General features: G+C 35.0%; 1 protein-coding gene across 1 annotated transcript in view; it reads left to right on the forward strand.

Moving 5' to 3' along the window:
- The window catches only part of TFAP2D (transcription factor AP-2 delta), a 75,470-nt gene that overhangs the window by 38,676 nt on the left and 15,233 nt on the right, over nucleotides 1-21,561 (forward strand). The window contains exons 6-7 of the mRNA XM_044674734.1: nucleotides 2,540-2,681; nucleotides 11,642-11,755. Of these exons, the coding sequence (XP_044530669.1) occupies nucleotides 2,540-2,681; nucleotides 11,642-11,755 (256 nt within the window). The remainder of the gene's footprint in view (nucleotides 1-2,539; nucleotides 2,682-11,641; nucleotides 11,756-21,561) is intronic.

The following is a 21,561-nucleotide window of genomic DNA, read 5'->3' on the forward strand; positions in this document are numbered from 1 at the left end:
CAGGTATACTCTAATATATTTTAAATTCTGAAACTGTAAATATTACAAGATTCTGGTGAAAGGAATTGCTTTTCAAATCAATATACGAAAATGATAGCTTCATCACAAAGCTTAAACATCTCAAATTAATTAATTGTGGGTAATTCCATTTTTTTAGGTAAAATGGGAGAGGGAAGCATTTTACATACTGTATATGTTTATTACTTCTAAAGACTTGCTGTTAATTGCCAATATGAGAGAACAATTAGCAAATGCACAAATTAGGACTTGTTTACAATCCCTTTTTTCCATTTATTTATTTATATTCCATTTTTTTGACCATAGTAAATTAATTATCTGTCAATAAATGATAATTTGTGTGAATTTGTATAAATATGCTTAAGTTTTAGTTCTCTAGTTTTACCCCAGGTAATTAAGTTCAATAAATGATTTCACATACTTAAACAGCAAATCTTAAGAACAGAGCAAAATGTTATTTAAGAAATAATGATTATTATTCTTGATACAATTATAAAGAGAGTGCAAATTGACAAATTTTCTTTTTTTTCCATAGGCATTAGCAATACAAGGTACAAATATAGTATAGGAAGAGTAATTGCAAAAATTTTCCTCATAAGTGGCTTGTGAGATATCATCCCATTTTACATATGGGGAAGCTGAAACTTAGGAAGGAGAAATAACAATAGTCTTACATGATAATTTCCGATCCACGTCTTAAATTCATATCCTCTGACTATCCAGTTCAGTTTCCATATGAATTAATAAGGTCTCAGTTTAAGTGCTGATATTTCTCACAGCTATTTTATATACATTAGCGGAAAAATAATTAAGCTGAGCTAAAATTACAAGAAAATTCCTTTTAAGATGTTAAGAGTTGAACTGAAATGAAGTGAAATAATCAGGGACATTTAAAGGGAAAAGTCTACTTCCAACTGATCTTTTCTTGGATCTTAAGTTGTTTCCTCATTTGGTGTTTTCTGTAATTAACTTCATCATTCTGTATGGAAATTTATCAAATAGTACTCATCTCAGGCTAAAATTGTGAGTCTTTGGTTTGGTTATTCAATTATTTTAAAATTTTCTTCCGAAATTTGCTTCAAAACATTCATTCTTCTGTAATATCTATTACCTCTCCTATTCTATGCCACCCTTTACTTTCCACTACTGTCATTAGGTATTCTCTATTTCATTCCTGAAATCATTTTTTTGTCCCAATTTGTCTTTACAACAAGAGGTAGTGATTTTAAAAAAATCTATTGTGTGAGGTGGCCACCCAACAACTGATTTGCTCACTTGCAGCTGATTAGATTTTGTTGTTTGTCATGATGCTTGTCTTAATAATAAAATCTGGTTGATCATGTGATTATAGGAAGATCTCACAAGCCCACAAGGATAATATCTCTCCCAGCTCTTTTAACCCAAACAATCTGTATTACTCATTTCTTACTATATGATTAATTATCTTTTCACGTGATTGTCAATCACATGAAAGCATTTGTAAACTTCTTATCAAGGCTGATGATACTTATATCACCCATAATGCCAAGTACTGTGCCTTATACATAGTGGGCACTGTTTGGTGATTATTCGGCCTGAATTATCAAAAAATAGTTCATTTGATAAATCATATCTCATGAATATGATCTCTGCCTTCTAAGTAGTATTCCCTTATAATCATCTTGTATACTTTTGACAATATCTTTCATGCTTATCTTATTTTTCAAAAAGAATTTTGTGTTTTTATTACTCAAAGTTTGTAACGAACTCAGTAAAAGTTGTCATAGTTCACTGAAACTTTCTTGAAAGCACAATATTAATATACATTCATTTTTAAAAGAAATCATACTCTTTCTTTAATAATGTAATGTCATCGTATTGAAAATAATTTATTATACTTTTCAAAGTACATCGAATTATTCCAATAATCTTTTAGGTCCATTTATCAAATATCATTAATAATGTTGACAAACTTAGAATATTAATTGTATGGTGGGGGATTAAATCAGATGCAAGTAAAGCAACAAATCTGTAGGATTTCTCCCCAGGGTATTCACATGTTGAACTTCTGATGAGTACATGCAGAAGGCAATCTGGCTCAGTGGCTAGAATCTTGGATGGGAAGTTGAGAATTCCAGTTTCTGTTCCTGGCTCTTTTACCAGTTTGCTGAGTAATTAGGCAAATAAGACAACTAGACAATTCAGTGGATAAAATCCCTGGCTTGGACTCAGAGAGACTTGAGTTTGAATCCAACCTTGCTCATATCTGTAAGAGTCTGGGCAAGTCATTTAACCTCAGTTTCCTCAATATAAAATAAAGATAATAATACCACCTATTTCCCAATGTTGGCTATTATTATTAATCTCTATTTCCAAATTAAAATATAATATCTCCCTCTCTTCCCATAAAGGAATTATGGAAATGAATGGGAGAATGCCCACCTGGACATACCTCAAGAGGCATACTATTTTACAAAATATAAGATACTTCTGTTGAGAATTTATTTATATGAGGATTGATTTTTTTTTCTTCTGTCAACAGGAGAAGCTTTACATTTGGCTCGGGATTTTGGCTACACTTGTGAAACAGAGTTTCCAGCCAAGGCAGTAGGAGAACATCTTGCCAGACAGCATATGGAACAAAAAGAACAGACAGCAAGGAAAAAGATGATTCTAGCTACAAAGTAAGTCGAATGGGGGGAGACACCTGGCATTTTCATAGTCAGTATTTTAGTGTATTTGAATGAGGGAAAACACGCTAGGGATGCATCAACTATTTTGAAAGAGACCTTCGTGGGATCAAGTGAAGGCTGAAAAGCAGCACTCGAGCATAAAAGCCTGGAAAGATAAAAGGAGAACTGTCCCCTTGACAGCATAGAAAACACAGCAGTGTTATTAACTGTTTTTAGTGAGCTATGGAGCCTACCATTGTCACCAATGAGAGTTTCAGGAAAGATGTTACCTGAGCATGCAGAAAGTGCTGAAGAAAGGAATTTTAGGAAAGCTATTCTGATAACTTTGCCACTGTTTGTTGGATGATTCAGCCTGAGTCATTCTTTAATAGATGCTAATATGATTCTCAAAGATTTTTGAAGGTGATCAGGACTCAGAGACATGGTGGTAATATTGAAGGTGCACCACAGTAGGAGTCAAGTTAATATGCACTTATTATTGTTGTTGTTCAGTCATTTTCAGTCGTGTCTGTCTCTTCATGACCCCATTTGGGGTTTTCTTGGAAAGATCTTGGAGTGGTTTGCCATTTCCTTCTCTAGCTCATTTTTACAGATGAAGAAATTGAGACAAATTAGGTTGAGATTTGTCCAGGATCACAGAGCTAAGAAGTATCTGAGGTCATTCATTTATTAAGCACCTCCTATGTACTAAACACTTTGGGAGATTCTAGAGATATAAAGAAAGATTTTTTAAAAGCCCTTGCTTTCAAGAAGTTCACAGTCTAATGGAGGACATAATGTGCAAACAAATAGGCATCAGGGTGACACAATGTTAGACTCCTGGACTGGAACTCAAGAAAATCTTAATTTAAATCCTGCCTCAGGAACATACTAACTGTGTGACCCTGGACAAGTCACTTGACCTCTCTCCGCCTTGTTTTTTTTTTCATCTATGAAAAAGGGATAATAATAATATCAACTTCCCAAGGTTGTTGTGAGGATAAAATGAGATAACATTTGTAAAGCTCTTTGCAAATCTTAAAATGGTATATACTAGCTGCTATTATTATTATTATTAAACTCTGATCTTCTGACTTACTATCAGTTCTAAGACAGAAGAGTGGCAAGGACTAGGTAATCAGGGATGAGCGACTTGCTCAGGGTCACACAGCTAGGAGGTGTCTGAGGCCAGATTTGAACTGATGTCCTTCCTGCTCCAGGCCTGATGCTCTATCCACTATACTATACTACATAGTTGCCCCTAGCAGCTTAACAAGATATTTAGGGTAAATTGGACATAATCCACAAAGGAAAAAGGATTAGTAATTTTTGCCACTAATTAGTTATATGACTTGAGACAAGATGCATAATTGTTGTAGATCTCTATTTCCTCATCTGCAAAAAAAAGTGCAGATAATATCCATTCTATCAACCCCAAGAAATGGTTAAACTAGATGAAAACACTTGGAGGGAAAAGTCTTACACAAAGGCAAGATATTCTAATTTGACTTCCCTTGCCCAATTTAGAATGAAGTATGAAAGTAAATTTTCTGTTGGCGGAGGGCAATTCATTGAGTGACAGACTGGGAGACCCAAGAATGTTATTAATAATCACAGTAAAAAAAAAAGCAGATACGCCATTCAACTTCAGGCCCTCCTCTTGTTTTGAAATATGATGGTGCCATCTATGGGTATTCAATAACAATTAAACAAATTTCCTACTTAATATTTGCCTCACCATGTCTAAATTATGCTTTATAAATGACTTTCTCTAGTTTGAAATGAAAGAATGAATATAGGTTTCTTAATAACTTCTAAGTACACACACTTTTGGTCTATATGTTAAGATTTAAAACACTTTTGATGACAAATATCATCACTCACTTAAACTAGTTTTCGTTCATGATATACATAAGATGTTGGTGTTCAAATATAGTTGCAGCTCTTCCTCAAGTAATGTTCTAAATAGCTGTAAAGATGGTCATAAGGGTGACCCTGAAGATCTGACCATCCTACATAAAAGAAAAGCAACTCAAAGTCATTTTAAAGGAGGCACATTTTAAAGATCACATCATCCAACTTTCTTATTTTATTGATGAGAAAACAGAGGTCCAGAGAGTTAGCAGAGTCAGGATCTGAGCTAAGGTCTCTTGAATTTAAACTGTGTGATTTTCTTCACTCCCTTAACTAGTGTAGGTGATGTTTACAGACGTGGCACTCTTTGCACAGAGGATCTGTTGTTGATTATACTACCATACGTTAAGTCAATGGAAGAAAATTTCCATTTAATCAAACTGTCATCTCATCTTAAAGAAAGACAAGGAAGGAGCCAGGGCCAAAAGACAGAAGAAAAAGGGGAGCAAAGGGAAATAGAACAGGTTGATCAACACTGTAGGAAGAAAAGGGAAGAGACAAATAAAGAACAGAAAGGGAGAAGAATGCAAAGAAACTCATATCCAGATTTAATATCTGGGTTTATATTATTGGGACCAAAATTATTATTGTTAATGAAATTCTGAAACTGGGATCTGAAAATGTGCTAAAGGAAAGGACCTGAATTAGCAAAGAAAGATCCACTAAGTAGTGGATCTTAAATATGTAACAGCACCACTACTTGCTTTTCCTTCAACCATTCTCTCATTCTTTAAAAAATGTCTGAGTTTTCCTAATTCACATCGCCTGGAAATGCAGAGGCTAGTCATATGCTGACTTACTGGTCACTCACTTAAAATAGTTTTGGTCCATGATGTAGATAAGATGTTGGCCCTCAAATATAATTGCAGCTCTTCCTCAAATAATGCTCTAAATAACTGTAAAGATGGTCATAAGGGTGATCCATCATTTTAGAAGCCTTGACCTACTTCATTTTTGACCTGGGCTGGCTCACCTCTCCTTAGGCAACCTGCTCCTAGGGATTCTCCATATTCACATCAAACTTAGTGGGCACCCAGTTAGCCTAGTCCATGAAAACTTAGACCCCCCCCCCAAACTCATGCAATCCACGAGGTTCACCTCTCCAGTAGCTAAGATTATAGGTGTATGCCACCACACAGTCTACCACCCTTCCTGGCCTTTTGCCATTTTAAAACAGTCTTTCTGATCTTGTACTTGGAGGGATCATGAGATCATCAGGAACTATGTCTTGACTTTCTCTAGGAACTAAGCATGTATGCAAGTGATCTGAATATTTTTGTTGTCACTAGAAAAGAAATAGGAGACTTTTTATGTTGTTCTACATTCAAGAGGGTACAGTGCATGTAAGTGGTTTACCCTTTGATAAATCCTAAAAGGACATCACTGATCAAGCTGGGAGGAAAATTGAGATCCAACACCCACTCCCATGTGAAATCTATGCCAGTTTTCATTTCAATAATTAAAACAAAAGTAATCTAGAGCTGAATCTTAAGTTACCTGGGAGTAATAATAATGCTCAGTTGCCTCTTGTCCCTCATTCTAGGGGCACCATCAGGAGGTAGTCTTTGAAATAAAGCTACTTATCAAATCACAGGATCCCCACGGAAGGATGAGGGTGATTCCAATACTGCCCTACTCCAAGAAGAAGTTATGATTCTAAGAAATTAGTGAGGAAGAGGTGTTATGAATAGTACTTTGCAAAGCCATTCAACTTCTTTCCACCCTTAGCATGGCCCTCTGGATGACCTTGAAGTTGATGAGAACTCCTAAAAGGATCATAAAAGTGTTTCAATTTCCTAAGATTTCTCAAAATCTCAGTGTCAAAATAGATAAAAGAGGAAAAATATTAGGATGATCCCAAGCTGAAGAAAACTCTCCTTGATTTTACATTTAGTGCCCTCCCATAACAAAAGGATGGTGCCAGAACCCAAGAACCATACCCCAGTGTTCACTGGTACAGACCTGCATACAAGAGCTGAGTTAAGGTTTCTCCATATCCAAATTACCTTGTAGGTAGTTGGAGTGTAGCCAATTGGCTATATGCCAAGTTTCATCATTGCATTGGTGGGCCTTAAATTTCCCACTCCAACAAGAGCAGTCGAATTAAACTAAATAGAATAGGAACACAAAGCTTTAAACAACACAGAGTTTTACAGTTGTAAAGGCCCTCCCTGGATTCCTGTGGTCCTAGGAATTCTGTGATTTCTTTCACAAGCCATTGGTCTTTTTTAGATTTTAATTTCTAGGATAACTTTCATGATAATTGAATATTGGAATTTTTGCATCATGACAAGTCATATCATTACAAAAATTTACGTACAAGTAATTACTCTGTGGTATTAAGATATAAAGAAATTTATTTGTATTCTGCTTAAAGCCAAAAAGAAGGATGATATGGTAATATTAAATTATTAGTTTCTTGTATATATCCTACTTAGAGTAAAATCCATATAAAGTAGGATATATATGTAGATATATACTTGTACATATATAGATATAAATATGTATATGTAGTAAATATAGTAAAATTGATTTATTTAGATTTTATAGTTGATTACCTCATTATATATTAATAGATAATTAGTAAGGGACAGCTAGATGTCAGGCCTGGAGTCAGAAAGACTTCTCTTCATGAGTTCAAATCTGGCCCCTCTTAGCTGTGTCATTCTGGGCAAGTCACTTAATTCTGTTTGCTTCAGTTTCCTCATTTGTAAAATGAACTGAAGAAGGAAAATGCAAACCACTCTAGGATCTTTGCCAAGAAAACTCCAAATGGAGTTACAGAGAGTCTGACAGGACTGAAATAACTCAACAACAACAAATTAACTAGGGTAACAGCTCCACAGCCAATCGATTTTTCTTTGTGATGATTATTTAATATTTCTTTAGAGTCCATAATGTGTTGAGTGCTAGACAGTAAGATGTTATATAGCCGAGCCACCAAATTTAGAAAGACCTAGATGATTTAAAAAATGAGAAGGGAACATAGATTTAGCACTAGAAAGGACCTTAGAGGTCATTTAGCTCATCTCTATTTTACAGATGAAGAAACCAGTGCCCAGTGAGGTGAAATGAATTGCTCAAAATCACACAGGTAGTAAGAGGCAGTCTGGTCCTTGAACTATAAGCCATTACTCTTTTTACTTTATTACTGTATCTTCACTATACCCAGCTCTTTTAATCCCAACATACAGAACCACAGAATCTGAGTAATCAAACCTAAAAAATTAAACATATAGCCTCATCTTTTTTTTGGTTATTTAAAAATATATACATAAACATGATAAAAGTGAAAGAATAGAAGGTCCATATGTAAGATCTGAATCTTATATTGATAGGATAAAATGATGCTGCCAAAGATTCTGAATACTCCTGGAGGAAAAGACCTAAACCATTCTTTAGCAAAGATCCATTGAATGCTTTATCTCTACTGGCCCTCAATCCTATCCATTTCCTTCCTTCTCTCATTTTTAAATAATCTAGATTGCTTACTTAAAGAGGTCTTTACAAACCAAGTTTTAGTTTTCCCCAAGAACTTTCTCCCAGGAACAAAGCCTGTGAGCATAGGATTTGAATGCTCACAATATGACTAGAAGGAAAATAGAAAATAAAGAGGTCATAGAATCATTAGTCATCCACTCAATATATACAATCAACATAAACAACATAATATAATCAATAGAAATATACAATAAATTTATGAATGTGTAAAAGTAACATTCATTTTTTTGGGGGTAGCAAATGAACATAGAACATTCATAGACACAGCATGTGTTCTCTGAAACATTCTGCTATGAGTAGTTTCCAAAGTTCCTCAAAAGTTGAAGCACTAGATATTTTGCCAATTCAGATACTAGAAACGGAACTCAGAGGTTTTTTAACTATATCTGTTGTCACCTATATTTGTAAGACTGGAGAATTTGAATCTATAGAATCTTTTCCCAAATTCATTGGCTTGCACATTCAACTACTGATTTGCATTGGTAGCAGATTGGATCGCATATTTATTTTTCACCTCAGTGAATAGCAGATTCAATTTTATACATTTATATTGCCAAGTATATGATTGTATTTAAGGCCCATCGATTTGTACAGTTAGTCTTGTATTCCCATTTTGTTTCCAGTGTGTTGTTGATGAAATAAACATTTTGGTGTAATTAAAACACATTTTTAGTAGAGAAAGAGAATCTGAGTTTGCTTGTTTGTTCTTTTTATTCTAAAAATGCATCTAAGAAAGGATTTGTATATGTAATGCATGGGAGCTCAATTTAGACTACATCTTTGAGTGAAGATTCAACTTATATGTCATGGGCAAGAATTCTCTTTTCTATTTAGGCCACTATGATTTTGATCATATAGCAAAGTAAAATGGAACAGTTAAGTTGAACCCATGGCCCTTCATCAAATAACAGTATGGCATAAATATGCATCAAATATACTATCAAAATACTATGGTATTATATTTTTGGCCTCAAAGATCAATGCATATGGTGTCTGCAGCCATGAAATTAAAAGATGCCTGCTCCTTGGAAGTAAAGCTATAATAAATTTGGACAGCATAATAAAAAGCAGAGATATCACCTTGTTCACAAAGGTCCTTATAGATAAAGCTATGATTTTTCCAACAGTGATGTATAATTGTGAAAATTGAATTATAAGGAAAGCTGAGCACCACAGAATTGATGTTTTCAAATTATGGTGCTGGAAAAAAAAACTTTTGAGACCCCTTTGACAACCAGGGGATCAAATGAGTCAATACTTAAAGAAATTAATTCAGACTATTCATTGGAAGGACAAATACTGAAGTTGAAACTTAGCTGCTTTGACTACAAAATGAGTAGATAGGACGCATTGAAAAGTCACTTATGTTGGGAAAGATTGAAGGCAAAAGGAGGAGGGACCAGCAAAGGAGGAGATGGATAGAGTGTCATGGAAGCAATGAACAAGAGCTTGAATAGACTTTAAGAGGTGGTGGAGAATAGAAAGGCCAGGTGTGCTATGGTCCCCAGAGGTCACAAAGAGTCAGTCTTGACTAAATGACTGAATTGCAATGGTATCAACAACCAGAGGAACAGATCGAATTTTTAATTCAAACATCACCTAGGAACCAGCTTAAAGAGACTTCTTTGCCTGAAATGTTTTTATCCATAGAGATAGTTACAAATAGTAAAATATTTAAATTTCTAATTCCTCAAAGATCATCTTTATTCACAATATTTCACAATGGAGTATTTTGCCTAGAAGACAAAAGAAGGAGTTCACATAATATAAAAATAAAATTCACAGCATTAAAAATTTTCCTAATTAGCAATGATTCTTTAAGTACCATAGTAAGGTCATGATAACTTCCTAAGGGGAAAATATTTGATAGTTGTTATATAGTCAAAGAAAGAAATTTCAATGAGTTGAGAATCAAAATAAAGCATTAAAAGTGGTAAATTCTCACCCTTAACCCATGGACACATTTCTAAGTCTCTGTAGAGTTGTCAATTGAATTTATCTTTTTATGCATTTTTCAAAAAAAAATCCCTTTTTATAACACCTTGAGATCTGAAGGCAATAAAATCTGGACTTAAAACAAAACTTAAAGATAAAAATAAAAGAATTTATCTGAAGGTTTGTATTTATAGTCTATAAAATGTCCATTTGCCTTTCCCACATTGACCAATGTCAAGAGTGAGACATTGTCTTCTGGTCGTTTGCAGTAGTAGCCTCAAAGATGATGGTATAAATTTTTGGATTGGGCTTTTCATTTTCACAGTAGTTCTCTGTTGCTTGAAGGCTAATTTCTTATTATCCAAGGGTGAAAAGGACATGCAATAATCATTTAGCTTGCTGAATTTACATGTACAAAACAACTGGAAAGAACCCTTTTAATCTCTATAACATATCAAAATGTTACATCTTAAGTTCTACTTAAGAACAAAGTAGGGGCTTAATTTAAGATTGGGATTTCTCAGGAAAAACAACTACCTCCAGTTCCAGGAAAAATGAATTTGGAAATGAAAATATAGCATGCTAACCAGCCATTTGGCAAGGGGAAAAAATAAGGAAAATATCTCTCTTCTTTTGTAGCAGATAAGGGTTAATCCTTCCATTTCTCTTCTCTGTATTTATCACTTCTTCCCCCACAACAAGGGAACTACAGTGAAAATTTTGTGAGATTGCCCCAAAATTAAATGCTCTTACTGATTATGATATGCAAGGATGTTGATTATGTCCAGGATCTTTATCTATAAAGTACATCACAAAAGTCCTTCAAGGGCATGTTAGCTTTAAAAAACCTACTAAGGAACTTGGCTTATTTTTTTAAATCCTTACCTTCCACCTTTGAATCAATACTGTGTATTGGTTCCAAGGCAGAAGAGTGATAAGGGTTAGGCCATGGGGGGTAAAGTGTCTTGCCCAAGGTCACACAGCTGGGAAGCGAATGAGGCCATATTTGAACCTAGGACCTCCCACCTCTGGGCCTGGCTCTCAATCTACTGAGTCACCCAGCTGCCCCCTTGGCTTATTTTTTCGCCTCATAAGAAATATTTGCATGCTTAATAACTGGTTAGCAACTTGATACATGAATAAAAATGTTGTTTTACTTTATAATGATTTCTATAGATAGAGTAACTCTGTATCATGTTGGTCATAGCTATGGCAACACTATTAGTTGCACCACAATTCACAAATCCATATATTTTAGTAATCTCCAAGTATTTTGGTGATGAAGTCTGGTAATGTTCTAGACCCAATCATTACTATAGCCATAAATCAAATCAACCAATGAGACTAAAGAATAAGCCTAGATTTGTTGTGAATTGGATGTCAATATTTATATGGTTTTTTTTGGGGGGGGGATGGAATTAGTTTTTCACATGCTACAGAGGCCAAATGGTAGAGTCACTATTCTACTGAGCAATATGTGATAACATATGTATTAAAATAAAAGAATTTATAGAGTTTATGTGATGTCTGTGTAAATAGTTAAATCACTTAAGCTCAGACAACTAAATTAAAGCTTTTTGTTGGTATTTAATTTCCAATACTTGTTCTTTTTTTTGTTTTAGACAAATTTGTAAAGAATTCCAGGACCTTTTGAGCCAAGATAGATCACCACTTGGATCATCCAGACCTACTCCAATATTAGACCTCGATATCCAGAGACATTTAACACACTTCAGGTATGGTCTTATTTTCTTTTCATTTGGGGTAACAATGTTGGTACAATTAAATAGCTTATAGGTATCTTTCTAAATTAATTTCTTCTTACTCACCCATCAAATTATCTTCTACTATTGGTGATAAAATCAGATAATTCCATTTTACTGAGTACTTTGTCTTTGGATATACCACTTGTTTTTAACATGACACCTACATTAAAAAATCCATTTGCCCAAGACCAAATTGGAAGCATAACTAATAACACTTTTTAGATGGAAAAATGAAAATTATTACATTCTGAACTCTAGTATAGTTGTTGATATCTGTGAAAGTTAATGTAAAAGTTTCAAAATAGCTCTTAGCACCTTTCCATTCATATTCTTAGATCATTGAACAAACTCTCCATTTTTTTTTGTTGTTGTTGAGGAATGAAGAAACAGAGGACTCCTCTAACTTAACTTAAGTCCCAGTCTTACAGGATTTTTAAGAGTGACTTCAAGAATACCTTCATTATTGTTACCAAATGGTATGGTCACAAAAAGACATAATTCATTCATGTGTCATAAGTCTGAGGCAACTGATGCATGAGAAAATATTAGCTTAAACACCAAAAAGATTTTCCTGGCTTTTAGACTTTATAGACCTTGAAATGGTTTATTGAAAGATTTTAAATTTCTTTCTGTTAAAATTCATATGGAAAAATAAAATGGAATTCTTCCTTTTTTCCCCATTGATCAATTTGGGTGTTCCAGTCTAACAGACAATGGGTGATATGACTGAAAAATGACTGAACAACAAAAAAAATTAGTGATGCAGACTCGTAACACATTTTGTCAGGAGAACTTTACATTCTACTTAGTAACCTAAGCAATAGGTGAGCATAATATCCCATTTTGTAAAATGAGAAAGACACGAGGACATGGTTTTCTCATATCAGATAATGTTATACAGGGATGGAGCAATATGTTAGGATCTTCCATAAGAGGTAATATGATTTAAGGAAAGAGCACCAGACTTGATTTCAGGAGCCCTGTGTTCAAACTCAGCTTTCCCCCTTGCGAGTTCTGTGACCTTATATAATTCATTTACCCTGTCTAAATTTCCTTTTCCACATTTGTAAGTGGAGGTAATGGTGCTTTTGCTACTTACCAGACTTGCAAAGGAAGCAAGTTGAAATCCTTAAAGTACTATATAAACATATAAACTGAGCTATTATTATTATTTTCCATTTTGCGAATAACAATTCTCTATATTTATTAGATTGTGAAATTTAGCCTCAGGGATGAAAATTATTTTAAAAAATCTGTCAGGAAATCAAGAGAGGATAGGAACACTCAATGTTGCCTCTGATAACTAATAGGGTAAACAGCAGAAATGAATAAGTATAAAATTGTAAACTAAGAGCTTGAAGAAAGCTAGTCCAACTTCCTCATTTTAGAATTGAGAAAACTGAAGCCCAGAAAGGTTAAATATCTTGTGGAAGTAACATATCACTAATAAGTGGCAATGCCAGGATTTGAATCCAGGAACTCTTAACTATCAAGCTCCTTCTGTCTCAATTGCCCAATTCATTGTAGTGATTTTGGCACAGCTGATGGGGCCACATCTAATCAGTCATGGACTAATATCCATTATCAGATTATATTTAGGTTAGAACCAATAAGCTAAAGTTGAAATTCAAATTCAAATTCAAACATTTTGCTTGCACATTCATAATAGACATTTTATACATTATAATAGACAAATTTCAGTTCAAAAGTCTGCTGGGGGAATTTTGAAATTATGTTGTGAGAATTACAGATTTTGGAAGCCATATGTCACATGTTTGTCCCTGCTAGCCAGAAGACTGGGTTCCTTCAATCATTTGTGCTATAATGCTATCATTAGACAATTAGCAACAATTTAAAAGATTGAATTAGGGAGCACTTGGAAAAAAAACCTGATTGGATAAACACAAAAGTAGGTTGTTCAGTGTAGACCCAACCTAGAGGTCTGTTGGGGTGTCTAGGTGAAGACTTAGTGGATGGAGCTCTGTGCTTGGAATCAGGAAGTCTCATCTTCATGTGTTCAAATCTGGCCTCAGTCACTTGCCGGCTGTATGACCCTGGGCAAATCTCTTAACTCTGTTTGCCTCAGTTTCTTCATTTGTAAAAATAAGCTGGAGAAGGAAATGGCCAACTGCTCTAGTATCTTTACCAAGAAAACCCCCAAAGGGGTCAGAAACAGTCAAACACAACTGAACTAATGATCTGTTAAATGAAATGGATATCTTATTCTTGTCCTTCTGTAATATTATATGTCTCCTTAAAAATACTCTAATAAAAAGACAATGTGGCACAAAGGATAGAGACCTAATCAAATTCTGCTTCTGTCATATTCTGCCTCTGTAAAGCTGAGCAGTTCACTTGACCTCAGTGCCCCCTGACAACTTTTTAAGACTATGTTGCAGAGGAAGTGCTAGGCTTCTTCCTTTTAATTTTAATTTTTCTTAAAGACTGCTTGAATCTTCCTTTCTCACCCAGGCTGGAAGTTCAGAGGTTACTCATAAGAACTGACCCTCTCTGATCAGTAGGAAAGCTTTGACTTGCTTCATATGAACTAGGCAGGTTCATCTCTCCTTAGGCAACCTGGTACCCACAGCCCGTTGCTCCAGCCCTCCCAGAGGCTCATCATATTTTTTCCATGTTCCTGATTAAAGATATATAAATATATATATCATGTGAGATATATATATAATATGATGCATATATAAATATGATGAAAAAATATAATGAAAAAATATGATGAAAATGTATATCTTTATATATAATTGTTTTTCAATTATATAAAACAATTTTTAACATTTAAATATTTTTGAGTTCCAAAGACATATATATCTTCATATATAATTGTTTTTCAATTATATATAAAACAATTTTTAACATTTAAAAATTTTCAAGTTCCAAATTCTTTCCCTCCACCTCCTTGAGAAGGCAAGCAATTTAATATAGATTATACATGTGCAGTTATGCAAAATATGTTTCTATATTAGGGGCTCATCCTATTAATGCCAAACTTTAGTGCCAAGCATTCAATTGGCATGGTGACCTGCAGTTCGGAACTCTTAAGGTTCAAGAGATCTATCAATGTCAGTATCTGGCAGCTGGGATTACAAGTGTCGGCCAGAGCTTTTTGACGCTAATCTTTAATAGAGGCAGTCAGCTCATCTAGGGGACCTTTCTACCAATGAAATTATAGGACAGCCGCCCCAAGCATTTCTGGATTCCTAGTTGCTATGAGATAGTCCGATGAACAAATGCCATTGTTTTAAGGTCAATTTTATGCTTTAAAAAACTTTAGCATTGAAATTGTTCCTATTTTGAATAGTAACATGACAAAGAAATGTTCTGATGCTTGCATGTTGCTAATAATTTAGACAAAGAGAGAAACTAGGTAGTGCAGTGGATAGAGGGCTGAGCATGGAGTCAGGAAAACCTGAATTCAAATCCTGCCTCAGACACTTCCTAGCCAAGAAGTGAGGTGGTGGTACAGGGGATAGAGCATTGGGTCTGGAGTTAAGAAGACCTGACTTCAAATATGACCTTGAGAGTTGCTAGTTGTACTACCCTACGTGGGTTACTCAACTTCTGTCTGCCTTGGTTTCCTCAATTGGAAAATGGAGATAATAATAGTACTTACCTCACAGAGTGTTTTTAAAATCCTGTTTCTTAAAAAACAACTCTAAGACAGAAGGACAAGGACTAGGCAAACAGTTAAGTGATTTGTTCAGGGTCACACAGCTTGAAGTCTCTGAGGACAGATTTGAACCCAGTTCTTTCCGACTCCAGGTCTGGTGCTCTATCCATTGTGTCACCTAGCTGCCCTTCTCACAGAGTTTTTGTGAGGATAAAATTAGACCCTATTTGTAAAGCATTTAGCCTGGTACAGAATAGGTGTTTAATAAATATTTGTTTCCTTCTGCCCCTTCTTCCATTTAGCTAGTAAGTATCATTACCAGTATAACAACCCATACATTCTGCTTCAAATCCAGGGCATAGATCACTATACCCTGTGGTTTCACAGCTTAAGAAAGATTGGGTCTGACAAGCCACCAATATTACTTCCAGTTGGGCATGCCAGTTGCCATCACAGGGTGCTAATGGAAATAACATGTATCACAGTGAACCCCTGATGATCCATAGATAACACAAAAAGCTGCTTATCTCAATCAAAATGACAAGAAACAGATATTCATTATTTATAATTTGCTGAGCATGGTCAAAAAATACATATTGCTCTACAAAATGCAGCAGATCAATTACATCTACCCAAAAGGAAGCCAACTGGATTGGAATAGGCAGAAAAACATCCTAGGCTCCCGGAAGCAATAGTACAGGTTAGAGAACACTGAGACATCAAAGACAAAGCAGACACTGACCACAGAGAACTCATAGCCTTTATGTTCTAGATATAGCTTTTGAAAATTTCATAAAACCATCACAATGATTTTACCACCACCTCCTCCATTTTCCTCCAATCCCCTGCAGAGGAGTTGACCAAGACACCACATGGTGAAAAGTGTTGGACTGGGCTCCTGGAAAATCTAGTTTTGAATCCTGCCTTAGACCCTGGCTAGCTGCTTGACATTGAGCAGATTACTTGATCTTCCTAAAACTCAGTTTCCTCATCTGAAAAGTAAGGATAATAATAGCATTCAACTTTTCAGAATTGTTTTGAGGATCAAATAAGATGATATAGGTAAAGCGTTTTGCAAACTTTAAAGTTCTATATAAATGCAAGCTCTTACTATTTATGGCTTATTTTAACTCTTCTCTCTTTGAGGCACAGAACAAGTCAGATTAGGTAGAAAGTAGCGTAATACAGAGGAAAGCACACTAATTCTGCAGTCAAAGGAGCAGAGTTCAAATTCTTTCTCTGACACTAATTGTGTGATCATTAGAAAGTCATCAAATTTCTCTATGCCTCAGATTCTTCATCTATAAAATGAAGACATTAAGTTCAATGACTTTTGAGATTCCTTCCAAATATATGCTCAGATCAAGATAGTAAGATGACTTCGTCTTAAGAAAGAGACTTGGGTGTTCTAAACTTAGTTCTTTCTTCTTTGACAGAAAGAATATAAAAATGAACATTTATATAATGTCCAAAAAGTCTTAGTGTAGTATTAAACTACAAGAGATTAAAACTATTTTTAGGAGGTAACCACTAAATTTTTACTCAAACTACTATTAAAACTACTTGTAGTAGATGGTAGGTATTTTAAAAACTAATTCTAGATTACTAGAGATTAAAACTATGCCAAGACTTTTGAGACACCTTTTATGGCACTTTAAGATTTGGAAAACACTTTGCATACATGAAACCATTTATTTTTCAAAAACTATCTAGAAGTTCTGGACTGTGGGCATTATTATTCCCATTCTGCAGGTGAGAAATGGAGGTTCGGTGATAATAAACAATTTGCTCAAGGTCACAAAGCTAGGTGACAACAGTGGATTGAGTGCTTGTCTTGAAGTCAGGAAGATTCATCTCCCTGAATTCAAATCTGACCTCAGGTACTTACTAACTGTGTGACCATGAGCTAGTCACTCAAACTTGTATTTTTCAGTTTCCTCATCTGTAAAAAGATCTGGAGAAGGAAACAGCAAACTACTCCTTTAACTTTGCCAAGAAACCCCCTATTGGGGCCATAAGTTGAACATGACTGAAAAGACTGAACAGCAAAAGATTATTCAGTTAGTGTCAGAGGTGGGAATTATATTCAAATCATCTAGAATTAAAGACAAGCCTTTAATCTAGAACACCAGGTTGATGATGAATACCATGTTGGCAAACCTATGACAAAATGCTGCAGGGGGCTGCTCCCCTCCCCCTCTCCATCATGTCTGAGAACATTTTTTTACATGATCTGTCCCTCTGCCCAGCAGCCCAATGGGAGTGCTTCCTTCCTCCTATGCCTGGGGTAAGGGGTAAGGGAGCTCACAAGCAGTGTGAGGTTAGCAGTTTGGGCACTCCGTCTCTAAAGGGTTCACCATCACTGGAATAGACCATCAGAAATTCATGGAGACACATTTTCCTAACTTTCACTTTAGGGAGAATAGCTATACTCTACATTTTTTCTGTATTTCCAATCCCAGGTCTGTATGGCTCTGGGTGCTTGATGGGGAAGATGGAGGTAGAGTTAACTGATGTACTCAATTCCCCTTTTTAAGTAAAAGAAGTTACAAGCTCTATACTTTCATCATCTAAAAGGGGAAAGACTTCCCCTTAACTAAATCATCATTCAGGACTAGGGGATACTCAGACTATCCCAAATAGCTTGACTGCCAAATAAGGAAGTTGTACTTACTAACCCCAATTAAAAGTGAGAGAAGTTTTCCTTCCTTTCTTCCTTCCTCTCTCTCTCTCCCCTTTCCTTCCTCCCTCTGTCTTTTCTTTCTTTCTTTCTTTCTTTCTCTTCCTTCCTTCCTTCCTTCCTTTCTTTCTTTCTTTCTTTCTTTCTTTCTTTCTTTCTTTCTTTCTTTCTTTCTTTCTTTCTTTCTTTCTTTCTTCCCCTCTTCTTAGTATCAAATCTAAGACAAAAGAACAGTAATTGGGTTTAAGTGACTTGCCCAGGCTCATACAGCTTGGAAGTGCCTGAGATCATATTCAAACGCAGGTCCTTCTAACTTCAGGTTAGGTATTCTATCCAATGTGCTACCTAGTTAATAATTTTTTTAAACCCTTAACTTCCCTTTTAGAATCTATATTAAATATCAGTTCTAAGACAGAAGGTAAGGACTAAGAAACAGAGGTCAAGTGATTTATCCCGGATTACACAGATAAGAAGAATCTGAGGCCAAATTGAATTTAGGGCCTCCTGTCTCCAGGTCTGGCTCTCTGTCTACTGAGCTATCTAGCTACCCCCTTAATATATGTTTGATGGCTGGTTTGCTATGGATATAAGGACGTCCTGATTAAGACCACAGCAACCACAAACTCCTTCTATTCATGTACCATTTTTCGATTTATTCTCTTAGAGAGTCGTTTAATGGCATTTAGAACTAAACTGACCCTGGTCACCTAGCCAATGTGGGTTAGTCATGTTTAAAGATGTAACTTTCTGGATCTGAGGCTTCATCTTCTCCTTCTAACTTGTATGCTGGTTAATTTTCATCTTCCCTCCTAAGTATTTCCTAACCAATCACTTGATGACTTGTCCTGTACTTCTACATGAATCTGACTGGCTTCATAATTTATAGCAGACTTCCAAGAATGGGCAGAAGAGCACTCAGAAATAATTCTACCCTCTTGGTGTTTGATGTAGAGAAAATCTCTAGAGTGGTCCTAAACATCCACAAAACTACCTTCTCTCTCCATACCGTAGCCCTATCCCCATCCCTCCAGTTCAGAGGAGTGGGCTGGGTTTGGTTAAAGACCATTTTTTTTAGTGGACTTTCAGCCACATGCATATAACCAGATATATTATACCTCAGGGGCCATTTACCCACAGGCTCCTGCCCCAACTGGAATCCAATATGTTAAGTTTTTAAAAAGAATGGTGTTATTAGTGCAGACGTATGGGTATGTAAAAGTGAAGTACTACATCTGAGACCTTGAGAGTTTCCAGAAGATTTTTGTCTAATAATGACTATTTATTAGCCTTATATAGCCTTATTAATACCACCAAACTTAAACCTTACTGAACCCTGAATGTCTGGGACATAAGAGGAGGGAGAGAGAGAGAGAGAGAGAGAGAGAGAGAGAGAGAGAGAGAGAGAGAGAGAGAGAGAGAGATTGAGGAGAGAGACAGAGAGAGACAGATCTTCCAAAGACTAAATCCAAAAAAACAGAGAGAACTAGAAGTTTTACAATAAAACCACCAAATGACTAATTTACCAGACTTAGCATTCAAACCTCAAACTGAGCCTATAAAATGAGCCAAAGTATTAGAGCTCTGAAAGTCTACTCAGTGTTCGTTGAATTTATTAATCTGATGAATGTTTATTATAGTAGTCAAAAGTGAAATGGAGACTTAAATTTTGCTAGAGAAAACAAATCTCAAATTTTATTAAGTGGTACTACATAGTAAACTAGTATTTATAAGCAGGAAATAAAGATCTCGGGTCTTCTTTAGTATCTTCTTTCAAATAAAGATTATTTCCAAATATGAATCCTTTTTTGCTGTTTAAAAATGTATTGAAAGAGGGGCAATATGGAGAGAGAAAATGAGAGAGAGAGAGAGAGAGAGAGAGAGAGAGAGAGAGAGAGAGAGAGAGAGAGAGAAGAAAGAGAAACCCTTGGGGTCAGGAAGACATGAATACAAATACAAATCTCATCTTACTCTCTAGGTAATTCCTGTGAACAGGGACAAATTGTTTTAATTTTTACTGTCTCTAGAAACACTTTAAATTACAATGGTTTTCATCCTGTAGTCTATGAATTTATATGTATACACATGTGTATATGTGTATATACACATACACACATATATATTGAGATAGAGAGACATATATAGGTATATCTAGCTATGGTTTTATATACATATATACAAATATTACTATGTATATATGTCATATATATTTAATATTAATATATGTGAAGCTTTAATAGCTTATATCTGCACTAAGACTTTTGTAACATTCTGTATAAACATATATATGTATATATACATATAGATATGTTTATGGATATGCACATAAGCATATCTATAGATAAATATCTATATTCATATATAGATACAAACAGATAACTGAATTTCAATTTAAATGGTTGCATTTGTCATTCGATTGCATTTTATTTTATATATTAAAACATTATTCAATAAAGGGTTCAGAGGTTTCACTAGATTACTAAAGGGGTCCATAATACAAAAAAGGCCAAGAACTTCCATTTTTAGATAATAAGTTAGAGATGATTTGCTGAGTTGAATTGATAAGAGGAGTTTTGAAATCAAGTGTTCCCCATACAAGTCTGGACCCAAAAAATAAAATAACCTTAGAATTCGAGAGAGATAAATTATCAAATATTATAAGAATCTCCCTAACTTGGGCATCTGAGGAAAACTTTCTTCTTGGTTTTTTTAAGCCCTTAAAGTGACTGTTTTATCCAGATACAAAGATAAGATCATTTCCAAAAACCATAAAGTAAAAAAATATATAGCTGTCTTTATTTAAGCTTATGGCTAGTGGTCATCTAAGAGAGGAATATTTTGTCAATAAGAATAAGAAAAAAAGCCCTTTTAAATGATATCTTAACACTTGCAAAGAATATGCACGAAGTCAAGGATATCAAATAACTGTTATATACATGAGATGCATGAAGTACTGGGGGAAACTACGACAAAAATAAGGTACTCCCTCACTGTAACCCTTATTTAATAGTTTTGATTTGTGAAGTCAACCCTCAAGAGGCTCTTTCAACTCAAAAGACCTAAATCTGATGGCAGTTTTGCCCAACTCCAGGCTACAAATTTAAACCTATAAAATATTGGCATACTTCACACCTTGTTATAACTAGACACATGAAAATTTTCTTTTATGAAATGCATAAAGTAGAGATTGAGTTGGCTAATAATTCTTTTACATGATTCTCACATTTCCTCTACCTTGTATTTGAATAAAAGTACTTATAGAGGTAGTTTAGAGGGACAAATACTGACTTGGGAGTCTGGAAAGCCAGGACCAATCTCCAAGTGTTTATTAAGTGTCTTCTATGGGCCAGGCTTTGTGCTAGATTCTGGGGATGCAACAAAAATTAAATTATCCCAGCCGTCAGGGAAATAACACTGGCTTTTGAGCCCAAGACCTGGATTTATATCCTAGTTCTAGTCTCATCTCTCTGAGCC

Source organism: Gracilinanus agilis, chromosome 4, assembly GCF_016433145.1.
Source record: "Gracilinanus agilis isolate LMUSP501 chromosome 4, AgileGrace, whole genome shotgun sequence".
In the NCBI taxonomy this organism is placed as follows: Eukaryota; Metazoa; Chordata; class Mammalia; order Didelphimorphia; family Didelphidae; genus Gracilinanus; species Gracilinanus agilis.